We start from the raw sequence: 23,076 nt of genomic DNA on the forward strand, positions 1-23,076 counted from the left end.
TTGGAAGGATTCACAAAGATAGACTACTGTTCACAAGGCTACAACAGAATGTTGAATTATAGCCTTTATAGTCACCCTATGCCAAGAACTAAATGTTTAAATACGAGCTAAATATTTTTAAAAAATAGAACGAAAATCCTTCCAAAAGTGGAGAAGCCTTTTACAACCTTTAATAATACAATAAGAAACAAGAATGCAATGATAAATGAAATCGAAAATGACTTTACAATTAAAACCTTGCTTTACTTGATCTCTTATTGCTTGGAAATGCTCTTGTTGATCTGGAAATACAGCAACACTTTGCTCTAAAACCCCAAAGAATAGGCATCGAGAATCCTCCTAAAAATTATCTTTATAAGATTGTTGTTCGGGCTGATTTCCGCCTAGCAATCAATTGACCTTACTCATCAATTGATTGTCATGTCAGATACAAACCATTCAAATATATAGAACAACTCTTTTTTACCTAACCAATCAAATGGTAAACCACACTAATTGCTTGCCTCTAACCAAACTAACCAGTCAATTTCAAACCCTTCTATTCATTGGCCACAGTAGAACAATCAATTGCAGCAATCGATTGATTGCTACAAATCGATTTGCCAGTGTTTTATCGGTCTAAAATAAGCTACCAATCAATTGCTCAAGTAGCGAACCCAAACTTTTGGGTTTCGGATTTACCAATCGATTGATGATGATTGCCAACCCTAATTGCAACATTTTCAAGCCTGAATTCGCGTCTTGACTAGTATCTAATTTATCTTAACCTACTAGGATTTTCTCTACCCAACATTCAATCATTCATGGGCTGCTATGACTTCTCGTTTCCTAATATCCAATCATCCATCTTGACCTATTGGAAATTCATCGTCACCTAGTATCCAGTTGACCTCAACCTACTAGGACTGCCTCAATCATGCCAAGTGTCTGGTCAACCTTAACGCAGCTAGACTTTTCTCTTGCCCATTTTCCTATTGGACTTTCGATCACCAAGTATCCGATCAACCTCGACCCATTTGAACTTTTCTTTTGCCAACTTCCCTGTTGAACTTTGGATCACCAAATGTCAAGTCAACCTCAACCAACATGGACTTTCCTTTTGCTAATTTCCCGTTGGACTTTTAATTACCAAGTGTCTAGTTAATCTTGACTCACTTAGATTTTCCTACCTTGATTCACTTGAACTTTTCTCTTACTAACTTTCATATTGGACTTTTCACTACTAATTAAATATTCAGTCAATCTTAATCTACTTAACTTCTTACTAATATATTGATGAAATATCAAAATTTAAACTCGAGTCAACTCGAGCTTAATCAACTTTGACCTCAATTACACCAAAGATCACTTGTTAGAACCTCCACAGTTGAAGATAGGCTACTCCATGGGTGACTTAGTGGGCTAGAGCATAATGTTAATTTGGTTCACAAACATCTAGATCCCTTGAATTATTGACCTTGTAATCATCTTGTACTAAGAGTTAAATGTTTAAGTATTCTAGTCTTCGGGGCTGCAGTGGAAGGATATTCAATTGTCACTTAAGTATTCATGGTTCGATTTCTAGTTGTGAGTACTTTTCGATTTATCCTAACGGCTTATGAAAAACTTTCGTAAGATTAGACTAATCGTTCAAGATTCAACGATGATATCTAACTTGATTAATCATAAATGTTTAAGTATTCCACGCCAAGTGTTGTTGCACTCAACCCTTAACCCTCAACCCTCAACCCTCAACCCTCAACCTGGTCTAGTTAGGAAATTGTTGGTGAAGTCAGGCCTAGCTTGGTCCTTTTATGATAGACTAAGTAGTGTGCTTTAATGTTCAAAGAATATGTTTGCACAATAGTCCAGGTGAATAAACGCTCGCATGTTTATGCTAGTTCGACTTTGTTCACACTTCTATAATGGTTAGTATGAATATAAAGATAACAAAAATGAAAAGCACAAACACAAAAAATACAAACCAATATAACGTGGTTCGACCATTCTCCCTCGAACCCCTATTTTACGATTATGATCCTTTAAGTGAATCACTCTTGCAAACCATCTATTTTTTCTCCCACACAGAACTCTTCCATAGGTGAAGAAACTTCTCGCAAATCTATTTTTAGGATAACACAGTAAGATGAAAAACAAAAACAAGTAAATGAATTACAAATAATGCTTTCACTTGTGCTTGCTTTCTCTTATTTTAAATTGCTCTGGAATGCAACCATACTGACCTAGGAATTATTTAAGTATAGTAGACAAAAACTCCTTGAAACACCCTTTTATAGTGTTTATGTTCGTTCAAAATTCTCTAACCAAACAATTGCTCCTTACCATCAGTCAATTATTTGCCTCCTATCAGTCGACAATTCTAGCATACAAAACATCCGAATGTTATTGCTGTCTTATCAACTCAACAGCAATTCTAGTTTTTTGTTTTGGCATTTGTTGACTACTTAAAATTATCAGTCAATTGTTCACCCGAATAAAACCTTTTGTTTGTGAGCATATCAGTCCGCGTCAACTGCTCAATTGATTGATCCATAAGTTAGGTCCTACCCTCATCAATCCCTCATCAATCAACTGTTCTAAATCACAGATCCCTAAATAACCTTTTATGGTTTTAAGTACTTTAGTTGACTCCCTAAACTCATCAACCACTGCACCATCAATCAATCGATTGTTATAAGTCGATTATTGTAAGCCCCAAATTTAACTAAATCATAATTTCTTGATTTCAAATTCATCAATTGAGTACTCTGCTTCACAAGTTAACAATCAACTGAATAAATAGTATTTCTAAGAAGAATAATATTTTCAACTTGAAATGCAATAGAAGGTTATTTAATCGACTCAGTCAATAATAATTTTTTAACATGAACATGAATGGTATGTTCAATTTGAAAAAAAAATAACAAAAGATTATTCAATTAATTTGATTAGGTAATTGATTGATAAATTTTACGATCGAATATAAAATTATTCAATTGACTTAGTCGATTGAAGAATTTAGGACTAAAATTGCTAATCTTTAAAATGATGTATTTTTAAGATAGAATAACATTGGTTAATATTAAAAAAATAATTAATTTATATATATATATATATATATATATATATATATATATATATATATATATATATATATATATATTACTAATAAAATATTTGTTTAATAAATTAGTTCTTCGGTACAGCACACTTTTCATGTTGGATTCACACTAGTGGGTCCTACCCCAAGTGCTGCCCCGTCACCTTCACCGACCCTCGTGTGGGCCCTACTTTCTCCGTCCTCAAGTCATATAAAGAATAAATAATTTTTATTTATTTATTATATTTTCGACGCCACGCCCTTTGTCTCCACTTCCTCTCCTTCCTCCCGAAGCAATCGAAGTTGCCGAGCACTTTCGCTTCAAAAGTACATCAAAAAAAAAAAAACAAAAAACCCAACCTTTCCTTCGTCTGATTCGATTCGGAAGCCTCAGCTCCTACTCTCCACAAGTTCGCCACTCAGGCATCATGGAGAACGACCGACGGAGCCACTCGCGCCACGCCTTCGCACACCGCCGGCCCACCCTTCCACCTCTCTATGGTCAGTATGCGCCGCCCTTGGGTTATTTCTTTCGCGGAGTTCTGGATCTTGATTACTCTTTGCCTCCGTTGTCGGATTGTGCTTGGTAGACGCGTGTCTTGGTATGGAGGAGTTTCATGGAGCGGCAGAGGACGACTACGACTCCTTGACGGAGTTCCCTTGCCCCTTCTGCTCTGAGGCATTCGATGTCATAAGCTTGTGCCTTCATATTGACAAGAAGCACCCATGGGAGCATACGAAAGGGGTAATTGCTACTGATTATAGTTATGATGCTTCTGTTCGTATTTTTTTTTCCAAAAAAAAAAAAATAGGGTTCGATGTAGTTTTTATTGGAGAAATTGGTTTGGGAATCATGACTAACTTATGTAATCTTCTCATTGGAAACTGTTTTTAAGTTATCTTCTTTAGGATTATAGCTTTCTAAGGTTCTAAATCAGATTTAAGGCATCAATCCTGCACTGCACTAAGAATTCATTGATAGTAGTTGGGAAAACATCTTTCCATATTCATTTTCAGTAAGGTTTAAGACTTTCATAAATTTGGAAGTTTTTGTGGTTAATCGTTTTGTATATGAACATACCTATCCATTTTCATCAAGATTGTCTTCATCAGCAGACCGTGATGGCCATAACAATTTACAGATGACTCAAACCTTATCCTTTCATGTCTTGAATATGTTTCAGCTTAAATTTCTTTCTTGCTGTTTTTGTTTGGCTTCGTGATTACCTGATTAACCCTGCTTCGTGCTAGGGCTATAATTTGAACCATTTTATCCATTACTTTTTTTTTTTCAGGCATGCCCTATTTGCCAAACTAGGATTGAATTTGACATGGTTGACCACATAGAAGTGCAACACGGGGACTACTTTAAGGTATCTGTAATTTTCATTATCTCTGAACTTGGAAACTTTAAAACTCAGCAGGAATCTTCAGTATTAACTATTAGAAACTTACTTTAGGAGTTGAACATTTGTTTATTGGCTCATTTTGCATGGGATATCATGTTGTATGTTTGATTAGCAACTTGAATTCCTGAATGTGCATTTACATGCCACAGAAGAGTAGAGTCTACAAAGGTTCTTCGGACTTCAACTCCATGCTGAGAAAGTTGTGTGATAGCAGTGATCAAACTTTTCTCGAGGAATCATCTTGCCTAAATTTTCCTTCCAACACAGCACCTGATCCATTGTTGTCAAGATTTATTGGCAATTTCCCCATGACTGATCCATTGGAAGTTACACCGTTGGAATCTTCAAACCGAGAAACTATGGCTGATAAATTATCAGATGAAAAAGCAGTTGAAAGGTAAGAGACAATTTGGTTAAAATGAAAGCTTCTTTAGAAAATAACGAGGTCATGCTTGAAGATCTTATTCCCTGCTACTAATTTGAATCCTAAACCATAATTTACTGCCTAATCTCTCTCTTATCTGTAGTAATCATCAATGGCTGCTGTGTTGAAGATTTTTCAATCTTGCTATTTAAATCCATGATTGATCACTATCTTAGGTCGCATCATTATCAATACTGTACACTTGTTCGAGAAAATCAATCTGTCTCTACTGCCTGTCATGAATTCGAAACATTGACTAATGTTTATGCTGCCCTATCGTTTGTTTTCGCTTTTCCTCTATTATGTTAACCTCAATTCTCATTCCAGTGCTGAGCCATCTTCTTCATTCGAGGATGAGGAACAAGTTCGGAGGACTGAGTTCCTGCAAGGCCTTGTTATTTCTACAATCTTTGATAACTTCTTTTGAGGGAGAATTTGGCTGTTCATGTTGGCATCAGCTACCGCAAGACATTGTTGAGCATCTCTGATTCTTGTGTCTTCATTGACATCAGATAAGAACTTGTTTTGTATGTAACATATTGATAGGCAAGGGCTGTCTCAACTATTTTTGAGGCTTTAGACAGAAAAAACATTATGGACTCAATATGTTTTTTTTTAAAAATAAATATTATTTTTTAAACGATTTTTTATATAAAATTTAGGTTTTTAGTTTTTTTTAATGTAAACTTATTAATTTATTTTTTATATTTAAGATTTGATAATAATTTTTTTCAATTGATAAAATTATTAAATTATTTATTTATTTTTAAAAATATTAATCATTGGAAAATTCTCAATCGATTCAGTGATCGATTACAATCTTTATTGTTCGATCAGAATTATTCTTAATTGATTCAGGTTTTAATTGATTGGGTAATCAATTGTGGAACTTTTTATTCATGAAAATAGAGCTCTTAATCGATTCGTTAATCGATTATGATGTTTAATCAATTAAGTAATTGATTACGAAACTCTATACGAAATAATTGATTAAAATACTTGATTTATTCAGTAATCGATTACAAAGTCATTTGTACGTAATTTTTGACCGCTTAATAATTGATGATTTTTGTTAATCGATTGAATCGATTAGACAAACGATTTAGAAGTCTCTGCTTGTGATTTTTGGATTAAGTTTTTGTTTGTGATTTTTAGCTTCTTAATCGATTGAGAGCTTTCGTCCATTGATTAGGAGAAGTTTTTATCAACGACTGATCAATTGGCTCATATGCTTAATAGATTAATAGACATATCAATCGATTGATGGATCAATTATGAATGATTATGTGGGATTTCAATCTCAAATTGGAAAATAATTTTCCAATCCGTATTTTCCTAATGCCTAAAATAATAAAACTACAATTACTACAATTCGTAAAACTATTTTACGATCATGTCAAAGCATGATCGGGTTCTGATACTGTCACACCCCTAGAGAAATCCCTATCGACAAAATTTCGACAGCATCTCTCAGTACCAGTGACAATCTGAAGCATATATATACATACATCCACAAACATATTCATCAGTAATATACAACAACCCACACGGCTAGATGAAAACACAACCACGCAGTTTAATAGACAACCCACACGGATGTAACATAAACACAGTGGAAAATCACAGAATAACGAACATAAAATAAACCAAATAACTAACTGCGAGTCTGCTCGGCTTGACACATCATTACCAAACCAAATACAAGATATCACAAAGCTAAACTCCAAGTCCACATCAAACTATTACAATGCCAAGATCACAAATCCAAAACAAAATAGCGTAAGAAACCGAAACCATAGATTGTCCTCCAATGTGACGTGGGGCTGGCAAACATGGCCTCCAAACGACTCCATGAATTCTTTACCTGCTACCTGACGAAATAAACCAGTTTATGGGGTGGTGAATATTAAGACTCAGCGGGTAATAGACGGATAGTGCATGAACATAATAAAGAACTAGAGATACAAAGGGAAAATAGCAGATACAATAGTGATATCATAATAAATATCCATACTTGAAATCATATCCTAGGCTAGTAATAGAAGGTCAGATGTAGCAAAGACCTGCTATAGTACTGCTCATAACTACACGGGTAACATGTGAGATATATACATATTACCAATAAGTAAACCAGTGTCTAAACCCATACCTCAGGTATATATCTCAACCTATGTGAGCATATCAACATAACTAAACAACAGTAGCATAGATAAGCAATAGCAGCATAAGTAAGCAACAACATCAGTAGGTATAATAATAACAGCGTATGCACGGATGGTCACTCCGCCCACCCCTCCGCACCACGACCCTTGTATGGTCGAGAGGTCGGATCGATGACAACTGTACGACACTCAAACTGCCATTACTCTCGAGTGACCGAGTGGACAGTTTGCATAGTAGCTATTTAGCTACGTAGCAATAGGGTCCTTGCTGCTCACAACTCCAGCCGCCACTACTCATGAGTGATCGAGTGAGTGCATGACAGGACAAGCAGCACATTCCCACTACCACTACCCATGAGTGGTTGAGCGTGCGGTCCTGGCTAACGACCCACTCAACCACAAGGGAGACATGGTCGCCGGCATGCATGCAATGACATGATGCGTAAAATGCAACAGTCATCATATATATATATATATAAACAGAAAACAGGTATGTACGTGAAGCCAGCATGCTTAGTAAGGTATGTAAATAACAACATTCAAGCAAGTAAACATGATATCCAGTATCCATATATCCAATATATACTATCTAGTATATGGTATATGGTATATGGTATCCAGTATCTGCTAAATATCATAGATAGCAACTAGAGACTGTATAGATATAGAAACGAGTTTCTCAAAGATTGAGTGGTTAAGTATCAAGTACAGGAGAAATACGAGTGGAGTCAAGATAAATACAGAAACTATCCGAAAATATAGCTTATGCACTAGGATCAATGTACTAAAGAGATAAAGTAAGAAGTACCCGTCTTTATCTGCCGATCGTGATAAATAATGCCACGTCGAGATGTGTCTCCGACTAGTATCCTACAACACAGAATACATAGTACTGCTAAGTTCTATCACAAGCCAAATAACAAATCCTAATCCTAATCGATTAGGAAATCAACATTTTAATTCTATTTATCGATCCAACACTTCTTACACAACTAATCCTCTTATGATTTAATCCAATTAAATCTTAATTAACAAATGGTTCACATTACCTTTTCCTTCTTCAATAAAATCTGATACAAAATTCATATCCACCAACCCATCACATAAATGCAATCAAATCTCTATACATTGCTTACCTTAATTTGGTTGCTTCCCTATTATCTCGCGGTTGAAGATCTTGTTGTTGGAAATGGTGGCCCAAGCTATGGATGCCCACGCACAGTGATGACCAAAGCAAGATGTGTTGGTGCGGTTAGCACTAACGGTCTAACTCAGGTTTTGATGAATGACAAATCGGGTTAAGTTAGGTTGTTGTGATCTAACACTCTGACCGAGTGTGCAGACGAAGTCTAGACAGGTTGACGGGCTGACCGGATGTCTGACACAAAGTCCAAGCGGGTCGACGGGCTGACCGGACGCTTGGTGAGAAGTCCAGCTAGGTCGACGGGCTGACCGGATAGCTGGCGAGAAGTCCAGACGGGTCGAAGGGTTGACCGGACGTCCCGATGTGAGTAAAGGTAAGTCACGAAGGGAGGACTGGGAGGATGCGTTCCCGGGAAGGGAATATTAGGCATCGATCCGGCTTTAGATCCATTTCGATATCTGTCGAGATCGTGACTAGATTCCTATCTCGGAAAGACGGAATCTAAGTCATACTTTTATGTCAAACTTATAAACTGTGCTAACACTCTGTTTTGCAGGATATACATTATTTATTTGCCTTGGACTAACCTTATCTTGCAGGAAAGCTGGTTGCTGGAGAAAGGTGGTCCGGGCGCCCTGGAGGTGATTTTTATCCAGATCACACGTCACCACGTGGAGCTCGCTGGTTGGACCTGCCACGTCTCACCAGGGCGCCAGGAAGGGATCCGGGGCGCCCCGAGCATCCTATAAAAGGAGAGTCAGAGGGGAGCTTTAAAGACAACTGAAAATGAGAGATCTTATACTGCTTGCTCTGCTGCTCTGCGCTCCTGCGACGCCAACAAAGCTCCGACAACACGCTCTTTCTTCTTTGGTTAATTTTCTTGTCGGTATCACTTTAATTTTCATTAGCACTTCAGCACTTAACTTGTAATAATTTTCCGAACTGCTAGTGATTGCCCGCCGAAAGCACCCTTGTGTGCAGGCCTTAGAGTAGGAGTCGACATAGGCTCCGAACCAAGTAAAACTGGTTTGTGTTAGCATTGTCTGTCTATTTTCATTGTGCGTAACTCTTTTCGAACGAATTGTTTAATCGATATTCACCCCCCCTCTATCGAAACTTCACGATCTAACAAGTGGTATCAGAGCAGGTACCGCTCTGATTTGGTGCAACCACCAATCAGACAGGGGGGAAATTTTCTCTTGTTTCTTTTCTTTCTTTCGCTTTCAATCTTACATTCAATTCCAAACTGATACTATTATCTTTTTGGAAAGTTTTCTCGTTGAAATTAAATCTAAATTGGTGCAACACCAATTTAGTTCATTTATTATCTTTTAATTCTTCCCGCACTGCTAATCCAAAACCAAGTCTTGGGAATTTGCCTGCCTATTTATTTGATTGTGTGCAGGGATTAAAATGTCTCATCTTGAAGGCTTCAGAACAGTACGACTTCCCCTTTTCAACGGGGACGATTTCCCATACTGGAAGAAGCGAATGGAAGTGTATCTTAAGACGGACTTCGACCAGTGGATGAGCATCACCAGACCCTACAAAATTCCAGTAGACAGTTCCGGGAATCTACTGGATCCAAAAGATTGGACATCAGACCTAAAAAAGAAGGCATCGATAGAGAACAAGGCAATCAACACCCTACAGTGCGGATTGACTAGAGAAGTACTAAACCAGGTTGGACCACATAAGAACGCCAAAGAGCTGTGGCACAAACTGATCGAGCTGCACGAAGGAACCAGCGATGCTAAGGTAACAAAAAGGGATTTACTCTAAATAAAATATTCAATATAAAAATACAGGAAGGGGAAACTGCAAGTCACCTACACGCGAGATCAAGGACATCCTCAACGTAACTCCACGCCGATAGGCCACCAAATGGAGAACCGTGACCTAATAAGGTATGGACCGAATGTGTTTCCACATAATAGTCAGGGATTCATCTATTGGGATGCCTGGCAAAATTTCAAAAATTTATCTAAATTTAAATTAGACGAGTTGTTTTGTGAATTAGAACTATATGAGCAAACTAACGCTTGTACGAGAAGTGTAATTGTTTGTGTTCCTCCAAGGAGTAGATAAAGAACAAGTCTCAACTCATCATTTACTCCGATCGAACTCTGAAGATGAAGAGCACCTGGTGAACTTGGTAAGGAAAATGTTCACCAGGAGGAAAAGGAGCTTCACCAAAAAGGACCTTCAGAAGATCAACTCTCCAACCGACTCGAGGAGTGTGACATGCTTTGGATGTAACAAAAAGGGCCACTACAAGAACGAGTGTCCAAAGTTGAAAAACGAGAAACCAAGAACGACCAAAAAGAAGGCCCTTAAAGCAACGTGAGACGACACTTCCTCGGATGAATTGGAAGCCGAAGAACAGAAGAACAAGAGTTACCTCGCGCTGATGGCCCGCGAAGAAGAATTTTAAAACTGTCAACCTGAATCAACCACGAGTCCGCAGATCGTTTCCGGCGTCCTGAAGAGGTATACCAAAATTTAAATAAGAAATTTTTCAAAATTATTTCCTCGCTTAAAACAGAAATTAGTTAAAATAGAAAAGAAAATGAGTTACTTAAAGAAAATCAAAATCTCAAGGAACAAACAAAAAATTAAATCCAACTCAAGTTCTAACACTTGAGGACGAGAATTTATCACTAAAAATGAAATTAATAATTTAAAAGAAACAAAGAAAAATTCTGCTTGAGATCCAAAAACTTAGTTTAATATTAAATAATCAAAAAGAAATGTATAATAAAATCGGACTTGGCTATAAGTCAAGCTCAAATAAAACATTCAAGTCATTAATAACCCAACACAAACCAACAAAACAAACTTGGGTTCCAGTATTTAATCACGTTAGTAGGACTTAATCAATACTACATCCCTAAAGATAAAATATATTATATAAAGTCAAATAAACCAAATAAAAAACTAGAATACAAACCTGAACCAAAAGGTTTAAAATCTAAACATATTAAAAATCAACAAAATGTAAACTATCATCAAGTGAAATTTAATTATAAAAGAAATAGACATAAACCGAGAACAAAGATAAATTAAATGGTAATTAATTCAGGGGGAGACTCCAGAATAGCTGGCACCTCTAAAACTAACCTACCCGGTAGGGTAACCCTAACCAACCTACCCAACAGGGTAATTATGATTAGTTAAAAATGGTTCAAGTTTAACTTGAAAAATGGTGCTGGTGAAATATTGGATGATAGTACGTTAGGGAAGCTTAGTCTATGCATGTCTAGGAACATATAGCTTCGACCTGATGCATATGGCTAAGTGGAATTGACCGAAGCTACCCTTTATGAATCCTAACCAATTAGACTAAGGTTTTGTACTAAGTCCAGTGGATAGGACTATTTGGAAAACCTCGAAGGCATGGTTACTTTAATGATGTCCGAGTGACTCACCATAGCCCAGAAGTTTATCCAGAGAACGCCTATTTGTTGAACCCAAAGTTAAACTTGAATATAACACAAGTTAAAACAAACTCCAAAATTGAATCTAATTCATCTCATAAAATTATAGGATTCCCTGATTGAAAACATAGATCGGGTGAGATGACTAAGAACACTTAAATTAAATTTAATTAAATTATAATTATAATTAAAGTAAATTAAGTTAAAATTAAATTAAAAATTTATTTTAAAATTAAAACTTAAATTTTTTTAACTTAAAAATTTATTTTAAAATTAAAACTTAAATTTCTTTTTAACTTAAAAATTTATTTTAAAAACTAAAACTTAATTTTTTTTAAAAAATTTATTTTAAAATTAAAACTTAATTTTTTTTTTAACTTAAAAACTTATTTTAAAACTTAAATTTTTTTTTAACTTAAAATTTTATTTTAAAATTAAAACTTAATTTTTTTTTTAATTTAAAAATTTATTTTAAAATTAAAAATTAAATTTATTTTTAACTTAAAAATTTATTTTAAAAATTAAAACTTAATTTTTTTAACTTAAAAATTTATTTTAAAATTAAAACTTAATTTTTTTTTAACTTAAAAACTTATTTTAAAACTTAAATTTTTTTAACTTAAAAATTTATTTTAAAATTAAAACTTAAATTTCTTTTTAACTTAAAAATTTATTTCAAAATTAAAACTTAAATTTTTCTAACTTAAAAATTTATTTTAAAAAATTAAAACTTAATTTTTTTTTAAAAAGTTATTTTAAATTAAAACTTATTTTTTCATTCTAAAAATTTATTAAAACTTAAATTTTTAATATCTATTGAAAAAAAAAAATCAATACCGGAGTAAAAAACCAGGGGCGGGCGCCCCTGGTATACGAACCCGGGGCGCCCGGAGGGGATCCGGGCGCCCCGCCCTACTTGACCCTGGGCACCTGGAATAGGTCCGGGCGCCCAGACTCCCCTATATATAGGGGGGCAGGGGCGCCCCCTACCCTTGCACCTCTTCTTCCAAGCTTTCGTTCAAGCTTATTCCAAGCTTTACTACGAAAGCATTCAAAGTTAAAATTTTCTCTCGTTCTACGGTTAATACGCTGTCGCGAATCAACCGAGGTCGTCAGTTCTAAAATTATTTTCTCAATGGCTCCTCGGTAAAATTCTTGTCTTCTATTTAAAGTATAAGAATATTATTGCATGTTTGTTTTCTTTAATTAGTATAATTTTGTTATATAATTTATGAAACGTTCTAAATCTAGTGCTGGGCCCTATACTTCCAGTATTGATCCTAGGTTTCCCACTGATGAGCTTAGGATTAAGTTTGAGTCAACCATCTACATGGCCATTAGGATTAAATGTATAGATAAAGCATTCTTTTTACGCTCTTGCATTCCAGCTATGGAGGCCATAAACTACTACAATCTTCAAAATTGTTGAATGTATTCGTACCAAGAAATATAAGTTTGTGTGAGAATTTTATAACAACCTAGTAAAAGTAGACGATTTTACCTATAATACTAGGGCAATGGGACCTATATTGTTGGTTGCATTCTGAAAACCTAATGGCCCCATCAAGACAAAATTTTCGTACAAAGGTCTGAACCTTTCCTACTACCACGTGTTCTTTTAAATTAAACTCTAGATCGCCTGCGGAATTTAACACGTTTGATCCTAAATTTAATTTATTTGTTCTTTTAGGTTTAGACTTAGATCTCCTGCGGAACTTAACACGGTCGATCCAAATCACCTAGGTTATTAATTCCATTAAATATTAATTTCCAAAATTGGCTTCCAGGACTGCATGGCGAGGCACATGACCTTCTTGGATATGGGAACAACCACCACCGCCTAGACAAAGCCTTTTAAGGAAAGCTAATATTTAATTTCCTTAAATAACTTTAGATCAACCAAAAGGAACAATCAAATCACAAGGAAAGAAAAATAAAAGAACACAACATCGAAAACTAATTCGAAATACTAGAATCGCATGCCTCTTGTATTTGGAATTTTTACATGGAGATAAAACTAACATGATGCGAAAAACTATATTAGTTATACCTTACTTAATAGATAATGACCTCTCGATCTTCTACCGTATTCCTCTTCTAATCCCGGACGTTGTGTGGGCAACGATCTTCCGAGACGAGAACCACCAAGGCACCTTCTTCTTCTTTGCAAGGTTCGGCCACCACATGACTCCAAGAAAGGATGAGGTTCAGCCACCACCACCAAGCTCCAAGGGATGCAAGAGCGAAGCCTCCTTTCTCTCCTTTTCTCCAAGCTAGATCCGGCCACCACAAGGACTCCAAGAGAACAAGATGGTTCGGCCACAAGAAGGAGAAGAGAGAAGAGGAAGAGGCCGGCCACCAAGGAAGAGAGGGAGGAAAAGAATAATAGAGTCGTTCACCATGAAGGCACCTCTACCCCCTCTTTTATAATCCTTGATCTTGGCAAATAAGGAAATTTAAATAAAAACTTCCTTAATTCTTTTGCCATAAAAAGGAAAATTTTATTTAATTAAAAATAATTTTTATTATAAAATGGCCGCCACTTATTTCCTCGACCGCGAAAGTTTTAATTAAACAAGAATTAAAACTTCCTAATTTGTTTCCGGAAATTTATAAAAATTTCTCCAATAATTTTTATCCCTTCATGATTGGTTTATAAAAAGGAAATTTAATAAATTAAAATCTTTCTTTTAAACATGTGGATAAAAAGAAAGTTATCTCTAAAAATTAAAATATCTTTTAATCTACAAATAAGGAAAGATATCAAATCTTTTCTTAATCTCTTGTAGAAACTTATAAAAGAGAATATTTAATTTTTAAACTCTCTTTTAAATCATGAACATGGTTAAAAAGGAAAGTTTTCTTAAAATTTAAAATCCACCTTTTAATCAACAAATAAGGAAAGATTTCAAATTTTAAACTCTCTTTTAAACATGTAGATGATTTACAAATAAGGAAAGTTTTTACCAAAAATTAAAACCATCCTTTTAATCTACAAATAAGGAAAGAGATTAATCTCTTCTCGTAATCTTTTGTAGAAAGCTATAAAAGGAAATTTTTAATTTTTAAACTCTCTTTAAAATCATGATATCCACATAAGAAATAATTTTAATAAAAATCCTTTTTAATATTCTAGTGGCCGGCCACCTAAGCTTGGGACCCAAGTCAGCTGCCCACCAATTGGGCTCATCTATTTGGTCTTGGCTTACTAGCTTATGCTCCAAGTTAGTTTACTATTTCCAGCTGATGGTGCAGGGTATGTGATGGGTATAAATTTGTATACAAGAGGCTACGATAGGGACCGAGAGGAGGAATTGGTTTTGGTCTCCCGATGAAATTAAGCATCCCGTGTTCGCCCCGAACACACAACTTAATTTCATCAATAATAATTCATTCCACTAAAGAATTATTATTGAACTACCGCACCAATTCCAAATTACATTTTGGGCTCCTTATTATGAGTGTGTTAGTCTCCTTGTGTTTAAGACGTCGACGTCCACTAATTAAACGAGTTACCCACAACTCACTTAATTGAATACATCTAGTCCAAGAGTAGCGCCATCAACCCATCGGTCATGTCGGACTAAGTCCACCTGCAGGGTTTAACATGACAATCCTTATGAGCTCCTCTTGGAGACATTCTCAACCTAGATTACTAGGACACAGTTTCCTTCTATAATCAACAACACACACTATAAGTGATATCATTTCCCAACTTATCGGGCTTATTGATTTATCGAACTAAATCTCACTCATTGATAAATTAAAGAAATAAATATCAAATATATGTGCTTGTTATTATATTAGGATTAAGAGCACACACTTCCATAATAACTGAGATCTTTGTTCCTTCATAAAGTCAGTATAAAAGGAACGACCTCAAATGGTCCTACTCAATACACTCTAAGTGTACTAGTGTAATTATATAGTTAAGATAAACTAATACCTAATTATACTACGACCTTCCAATGGTTTGTTCCTTTCCATCTTGGTCGTGAGCTATTGTTTATAATTTATAAGGTATTGGAGCAATATCGATTCTTTTCGTGTGACACCACACACCATGTTATCTACAATATAAATTAATTGAACAACTACATTTATCATAAATGTAGACATTTGACCAATGTGATTCTTATTTCTAGATAAATGTTTATACCAAAAGCTAGGCTTTTAGTATACATCCTAATAGATATCACGTTGTCCCCTACTGCCATCCGAGATTTTTTTGAGTTACGAGAGTCTACCTGTCCCTTTCAGTGCTATCCTCTCAGGGAGCTACCCTTTGGAGATCCCTACTCGCATATCACTCTTGATACGATTTATTCGTATTTTTTTAGGGGCGAGCGAGTATCCACAGTGACCCAGTTTAGGTCAGTTACCCTTCGAGTCTAGGACTACGCCCTTTATAGGGTTTTAGTCTTTTGCATTCTACCATTGAGCTCTCGCGACATCGCGATGATGCGCTCATTCCATTCCTTTCTCCTCTATGCTCTGTGTCATAGGCTAGATATTGACATTAGCCTGTATATCTTTTCCACCATTATTTACTTAGACGGATATGTGACGAGTGGGCGAGTTCATATGCCCTACTGTCACATTCTGACAGCATATATGCCCTCTTTGGGCATTGATGTCACCAGAGGTGACATCCGCTATATGACCGAGTTTGACGTTATAGCATATAGATGGTGAGGGTATCATGACTTGGCAGAGGGGGGCACAACACCAGCTTGACCCAGAACAAAGAAGAGGAGGCCGATGAGTTTTTTCTCGCACTCTTTCCTGACGAGGCCACTCCTGCCCCAGCGCCAGCTCGAGCCCCACGTCCCGCGCCTCGCACTCTAGCCGATCGAGTATCCGGGCTAGAGAGAGCTATGTTGAGCCTCCAGTAGGAGTCCTCCGAGTTTCACCGAGAGATACGACGAGAGGTCTCCGATTTCCCGACGAGAGGCAGACAGAGGTCTCCTCTCTCGATTTACTATTAGACGGGCAGAGATTCTAATTCGCGATTTATTCCACGAGACGCACTGCCTCGGCTGTTAATCAGATATCGATGACTCGCCTTCTGTCGATGGGTTCCGAACCACCTCCGTCTTCATCTCAGTAGTCGTGATTATTACATAGCATTGTTATGACACTATTACATCTCTTTGTAGTACATATTATTCTATTGACCTTCATTTTCAGATCTGATTGGTTATACTCTAATTTAATAGACTAGGATTTTCAAAATTCTAAATTGTTTTAAATTCTAGGTTAAAATTGTTTTATTTTTTTTTCAAAACCTTCCTACTTTTAGAATTTCAAAATAACTTTAGCCTTAGACTAGAAAAATCCCTTTAGAAATCATGTTCCCCCAGGACTAGTATTTGAGCATCTCACCAACACCCTAGGATTACCTTGCTTGTGATTGACAAACATAGAAAGGGGTGAGATGTATAGGCCAATTGCCTGGACTTAAGATGCTTATGTTAGTGCATCGATATAAGTCTGGGCATTAAATACAAAACATACATTAATCAAGTTAAGTTATCTAGTTCACCAACCGCTAAACTGATCACAATAAACTTAACTTTCTAACTAACTACAAGTCGCTATCCTCCTCATAGTCAAGAAGTACCCACCAGTTAGACAATGCCTGAGTACGTTTACGGGAGGATTAAATTAACACTTAACACTAACATTATTTCTCCACCTTAAACACAATATTTTTTAATATTTTTCATTAGTCAAATTGGTCTTTGGTTTCAAATTTAAAATCTTTACAAGATAATTAAGTCTTGAAAAGAAAAGTTTTTCAAAATTAGTTTTTGAAATCTTATGTTTCAAATATTATTAAACTAGATTGTATAAAATTAATTATATTCAAATTGTTTTTCAAACTTTGTTCCAAACCGTTTTGAAAAATAAATATATTTTAAAACTCAGTTTTGATTTTTTTTTTCAAATTTGAAAAATGTTGTTTAGAAAATTTAACAATGAAAACTTAGCCTTAAAATTTTGATTGTCAAAACTTATGTTTGAAAAATACTTCAAAATTGAAATATATTTTGAAAATTCACCTTGATCCAAACGTTTGAAACTTATACTTATAGTAGAAAATTAGCTTTTCAAATTTCTGATTTGAAAGTTCAAACTCCCCCAAGTTAACTTGACATCGTTTCCTACATATTTTTTTATGTATTCTGTATTTTTGAATGTTCAAAATATATCTTTGTTTGATGAATGCCAAAGGGAGAGAGATAGGTGGTTAAGTTAGAGAAACAAAAACAAAATTTAAAACTAACTTAAACCCCATGCTAGAATAAAATGCTTAATTTTTTTGCATATTTTTACTAACTTAACCAGGTTGTCATTCCATCAAAAAGGGAGAGATTGTTGGTGCGGTTAACACTAACGGTCTAACTCAGGTTTTGTTGTCGAAAATTGATTGGTTAGGTTATCATGACCACCGACCGAGGCAGACGAAGTCCGTGACAGCCCACTCGGCCGACCGATGTCCGCACGCCTAAGTCCGCGGGTCGACGGCTGACCTGACGCCTACGTAGAAGTCCAAGTCAATCCGGCCTAATTTGACATCAAGTAGAAGTCCAAATATAGGCTTCCATTTGGACCTAATTTGGATAGCTGGTTTTGAGAAGTCCAGATTTTGTCAAGGGTCAATTTAATGCCCGCGTGAGTAAAGGTAAGTCACCCAAGGGAGTGATCGGTGAGGACGCTGCTCCAGAAGGAAACATTAGGCATCATCCTAGCCAGACCATTTCTATATCTAAGTCGAGATCGGTGACTAGATTCCTGCCTTGAAGACTAGAATTCGTTGTACTTTTATGTCAAACTTATAAACCGTAAGCACACTGCTTGGCAGATATACATTATTTATTTGTCTCACCAACCTGTCCGCAGAAAGCCGTTTCGGAGAAAAGCGGTCGGGCGCCGATCCGGCGCCAGAGGTCCGCCTGAGGTGAGATTTTTATCCAAATCACACGGAGTCATTGGATCAACATCGTTTCACCAGTAAGCACCTAAGAGATCCAGGCGCAGAAATAAGAATAATAAAAGATAAGAACTTTATAAAAGGATGGTTAAACACGCGACTACTAGAAAAGCCTTTAATGAAACACCGATAGTACTTCCAACCCAAAGATTGTAACCTTGGTGTGTGTGGTCTTTACCTTGGCTTGACCATCATGAGCTTCCCATTGCAAATTCTATGACCAAGGAACTCTACCTCTTCTTAGGCAAATGAGCATTTCTCCTGCTTGACATACAAGTCATTTATACGTAACATTTAGAAAACTTGCTTAAGGCATTGTATGTGATCTTCAAGGGTTGTGTTATACATTACAATATCATCCAAGTAGATTACCACAAAGTGATCAAGATAGGAGTGGAAGAGCTTATTCATAGGGGTACAAAAAGTTATTAGTGCATTTGTATGACTAAAGGGCATAACCAAGAATTCAAGGACACCAAACCTTGTTACACATGCTGTCTTTGGCTCATTCCTTGCTGCAATCTATACTTAGTAGTGTCCTGACTGTAGGGTCTAGTTTAGAGAAGTATCAACCTTTTCCTAATTGATAAAAAAGTTCAACTATCAGAGGGATGAAGTATTCGTTATGGCACTCAATAGCTGATGCACATATGGAGAGACCCATCCTTTTTTGGAAACAATACAGAGGCACTGAAGGGAATCTTGGAAGGACGAATCTAGCTTGAGTCTAGCAAGTCCAAGAATTACTTGCACAACTCAACTACCTCAAGAGGTGTCATGCGATAAGGTGCTATGGCTGGTGGCTTAATACTTGGCTCTAACTCAATCTAATTATCTACCAGACGCCTTGGCAAAAACTTTTTTGAAAATTCTTCTGGCACCACTTGTATGACCTTTGGGATTGGCTCCTTGGCATCTACATCATTCAATTCCCAAATAGTGGCAAGGTAGCTTGGATTGGACTTCAACACTGATTTGAATTGTACAGCTGATAGTGCCTTGGACTCTACCTTGGTAGCATGCTCTGTAAGAATCACACATGCTTTGTTTCTTGCAAGTATGTTGAGGGAGTTAATTACAGGTAGAGGAAATGCACACACTTCGTTGAAGAACTCAAATCATAGCAATCAAATCATAGCATTACTTGGAAGTCAACCATCGACACGATAGAAAAATCTAGGCTTCCACTTTATTTTCCAAGATAAACCTGAATTGACTGGCAATGTCAACAATGGGCCTAAATGGCGATTTATAACTTTGAGGGAACCTGCACCATGACCCAACTGTTGGTGCAATTGTGTCCTAAGAAGTCAGTTTCGACCTTGGGTTTTAATGTTTGTGCTAAGGATTTAATTTAGGCCTTGGACTCTACCTTGGTAGCATACTCTATAAGAGTCACACATGCTTTGTTTCTTACAAGTATGTTGAGGGAGTTAGTTGCTCGTAGAGGAAATGCATGCACTTCGTGGAAGAACTCAAATCATAGCACTACTTGGAAGTCATCTATCAACACGATAGAGAAATCTAGGCTTCCACTTCATTTTCCAAGATAAACCTAAACTGATTGGGCAATTCCAACAATGGGCCTAACTAACGATTCATAACTTCGAGGGAACCTCCACCACAACCCAACTATTGGTGCAACAGTGTCCTAAGTGGTCAAGTTTGACCTTGGATTTTAATGTTTGTGCTAAGAGTTTAAGTTAGGCCTTACATTGTGATTTCACATGTGTTCGAAGTATGCAAAGACTTGATAAGCACACATAGAGCTTCGAGAGCTCGTGATTCAACGAGGTTAAGTGATGTTGATGATGACTTGTCACGGCCAAGTTGGCAGCTTAGTGGCTTGAGGTTTGTAGAGATTAAAGAAGGATGATATAGGACATCTAAGGGGCTGCAGGTCAACGAGCATTGAGGCGCAACAGCTGGAGAGGAGGAGAACTGCGTCGATGGAGTACGAAGGATAACACATAGAACAAGCTGAGGGCTCGGGTGCATCCAAGGGACAAGTCTGATGGGAGATGCTTTGGTAGTGAAGTCAAGCTGCAAAAAAAATGATAAATTTTTGTGATAAGCTGTGAGAGTAGAGAGAATACCTAGTGTTGCATTTTGATGTTTGTGCTAAGAGTGTGATTTCACATGTGTTTGAAGTGTGAAGATTTAACAGGACACATGGAGTTTGAAGAGCTTGTGAATCAACGAGGTCAAGTGATGAAGATGAATTGAAATGGTCAAATTGGCAGCTTAGTGACTCAAGATTCGTAGAGATCAAAGAAGGATGATGACAACTGAGGGACCACATGTTGAGGAGCATTGAGGCGCAACATTAAGAACTGGAGGGAAGGAGAACTATATAGGTGGAGTATGAAGGATGACACGTGGAACGAGTGGAGGGCTCAAGTACATTTGAGGGACAAGAAGCTTGATGAAAGGCGACCTTAGTAGTGAAGTTAAGCTGCAAAAGGTGAGTTTTAGTGGGAAGCTGTGAGAGTTGAGAGAATTATACGCTTGGGCAAAGGTAATCTTCAACTTAGGCGAAACTCGATTATTAGGACGATAAGACACGAACTTCTAGTTGATTGAAATTGAATCAACTCAACTGGAGTGTTGAGTCAATTAAGGAGTCAACTTGGGGTGATTAGCCAACAAACATAATGTTTTTGTTCAAGGCTGAATGGATTTGTAATCTTGATAGGATCTAGTCGATTAATGCTAGAGCTAGAAAGCAAGGAGCCATTGATCTATAAAGCTATGCTGCAATGGTCGGATAACCTAAAAGCTACCGTAAGTCGACTAATGGTGGAATCTAGTTGACTCAAGTAGCAGTTGGGAGACTCAGGTTAAAAATAGTTGACTGATTGACTCATAGGTGGACTAATAAAAGTCAGATTAGTTGAACAAAATAACAAGTAAAATTTAAATAAGGATGAAAGCTACAAAAAGGGAGTAAGGTGAAGAACTTATAGTTGGCGAAATAGTGATTGGTTAAATCCTATTAGGTTTCATCATGTAATTGTCAGCCTTCCTCTGATTCTCTTGCAATACTTGTATGTTATAAGAGGTTTCTCCACCTCTTGTAGTTCACAGTGAAGAAGAATAATAGTGGGCTTTCTAGGAGTGACTCATTGACGAATCATAGGACACTGAGTGGGAATGAAGGTTGCGAACCACATAGTTCACTGTGAAGAAGAATAACAGTGAGCTTTACAGTGATTCACCAAGTCATAAGCCATAGAGTGAGTTCCAAACCACATAAACCTTCTTGTGAATGATTGTGATATGTATTGTTTTTATTCCTCTGCACTAATTTTGTCCCCCCCCCCCCTAGCTTCTTCAGCCATCACTGCATCCAGTCCTAACATCAACCACTTAGCCTCATCTTTGACAATAAAATTGTGAGTTGCTCCTATATCTAGCACTGCTCAAACTTTTTTGTCGGTCATAGTTGCACTTACAAACATAAAATTTTTTGTCAACAATAAAATTCTTGGCAGAAGGAGTGATAGTTTAGCCTTGAGAGCACTAAGTATTTGAAGTGATCCCAAGTGGAGGCCCTCCATTATAGAGTTGGCTTTCTTCATGTTGGCTGATCATGACATTGAGATGACGTTTTTGGTCTCGCGCTTCAAGCAATCCCTCATCAAATGTGGACCATTATAAATGAAGTAAAAAAACATTTTAGCTTTGGGTGGTGTATTGGACTGACCTGTTTTTAGCTTGTCCATCTTTTTACCATCACAAAATGTATAGTCCTTATGTCTGTTCTTCTCTCCCCCCACATTTGCCATAGTTGGTCTTAGTTGATGTTCTTCTAAGTGTCTATTGAGTGAAGACCCTTATTCTTATTGCTAAACTTATAATGCCACCACATCTGCGCAACATCTTGTAAGCAGATAGTTGCACCATTGATTCTCAAAGAATTATCCTGTATACCCTTGAACTCGAAAAAACTCTGGAGATTGTACAAGAAACTATCAACCTCCTTGGTAAAGCAGACACCCTTGTAGATGGCTTTTGTTGGCATTGAGATAGCTGACACTTCACCCTGAGGTAGTCCCACATGTGTGCCTATAACACACCTTATGTGTGCATGACTCCATTTTTGTCCATACCTGCAACTACCACTCCACGAACACTCTTAAGTCTGGCGAGCTCCTGAGAGACGACTTACAACTCAACAGGGTAAGCATTCTTACAATCGAAAACGACCTTGGTGGTAACATTTAGCTCACCACACTTTCTCTATACCCCATCTAGACAATTAGTTATTATACTTTACCTAAGTGATATCTTCCTACAAGCTATTAACACTAATCACCTTTATGGTGGATTGCACCTTGGTAATAAGCTTACTCTAAATTAGCAACTCGTGCTTCAAGAGCACCCACCTTCATTGTCGTAGCATAGTCGTGTTTGTCTTATGT

General features: G+C 36.7%; 1 protein-coding gene across 1 annotated transcript; it reads left to right on the forward strand.

Annotated features, from left to right (window-relative positions):
- The first annotated feature begins 3,365 nt into the window (after positions 1–3,365).
- Positions 3,366–5,486, forward strand: LOC122009105 (protein DEHYDRATION-INDUCED 19 homolog 2-like). The gene is made up of 5 exons (XM_042565128.1): positions 3,366–3,580; positions 3,670–3,824; positions 4,375–4,452; positions 4,638–4,885; positions 5,240–5,486. The coding sequence occupies exons 1-5, from the start codon at positions 3,508–3,510 to the stop codon at positions 5,337–5,339; spliced, it is 654 nt and encodes a 217-aa protein (XP_042421062.1). The 5' UTR covers positions 3,366–3,507; the 3' UTR covers positions 5,340–5,486.
- The last annotated feature ends 17,590 nt before the right edge of the window (positions 5,487–23,076 follow it).

The sequence above is a fragment of the Zingiber officinale genome, chromosome 8A, assembly GCF_018446385.1.
Source record: "Zingiber officinale cultivar Zhangliang chromosome 8A, Zo_v1.1, whole genome shotgun sequence".
NCBI classification, from domain to species: domain Eukaryota; kingdom Viridiplantae; phylum Streptophyta; class Magnoliopsida; order Zingiberales; family Zingiberaceae; genus Zingiber; species Zingiber officinale.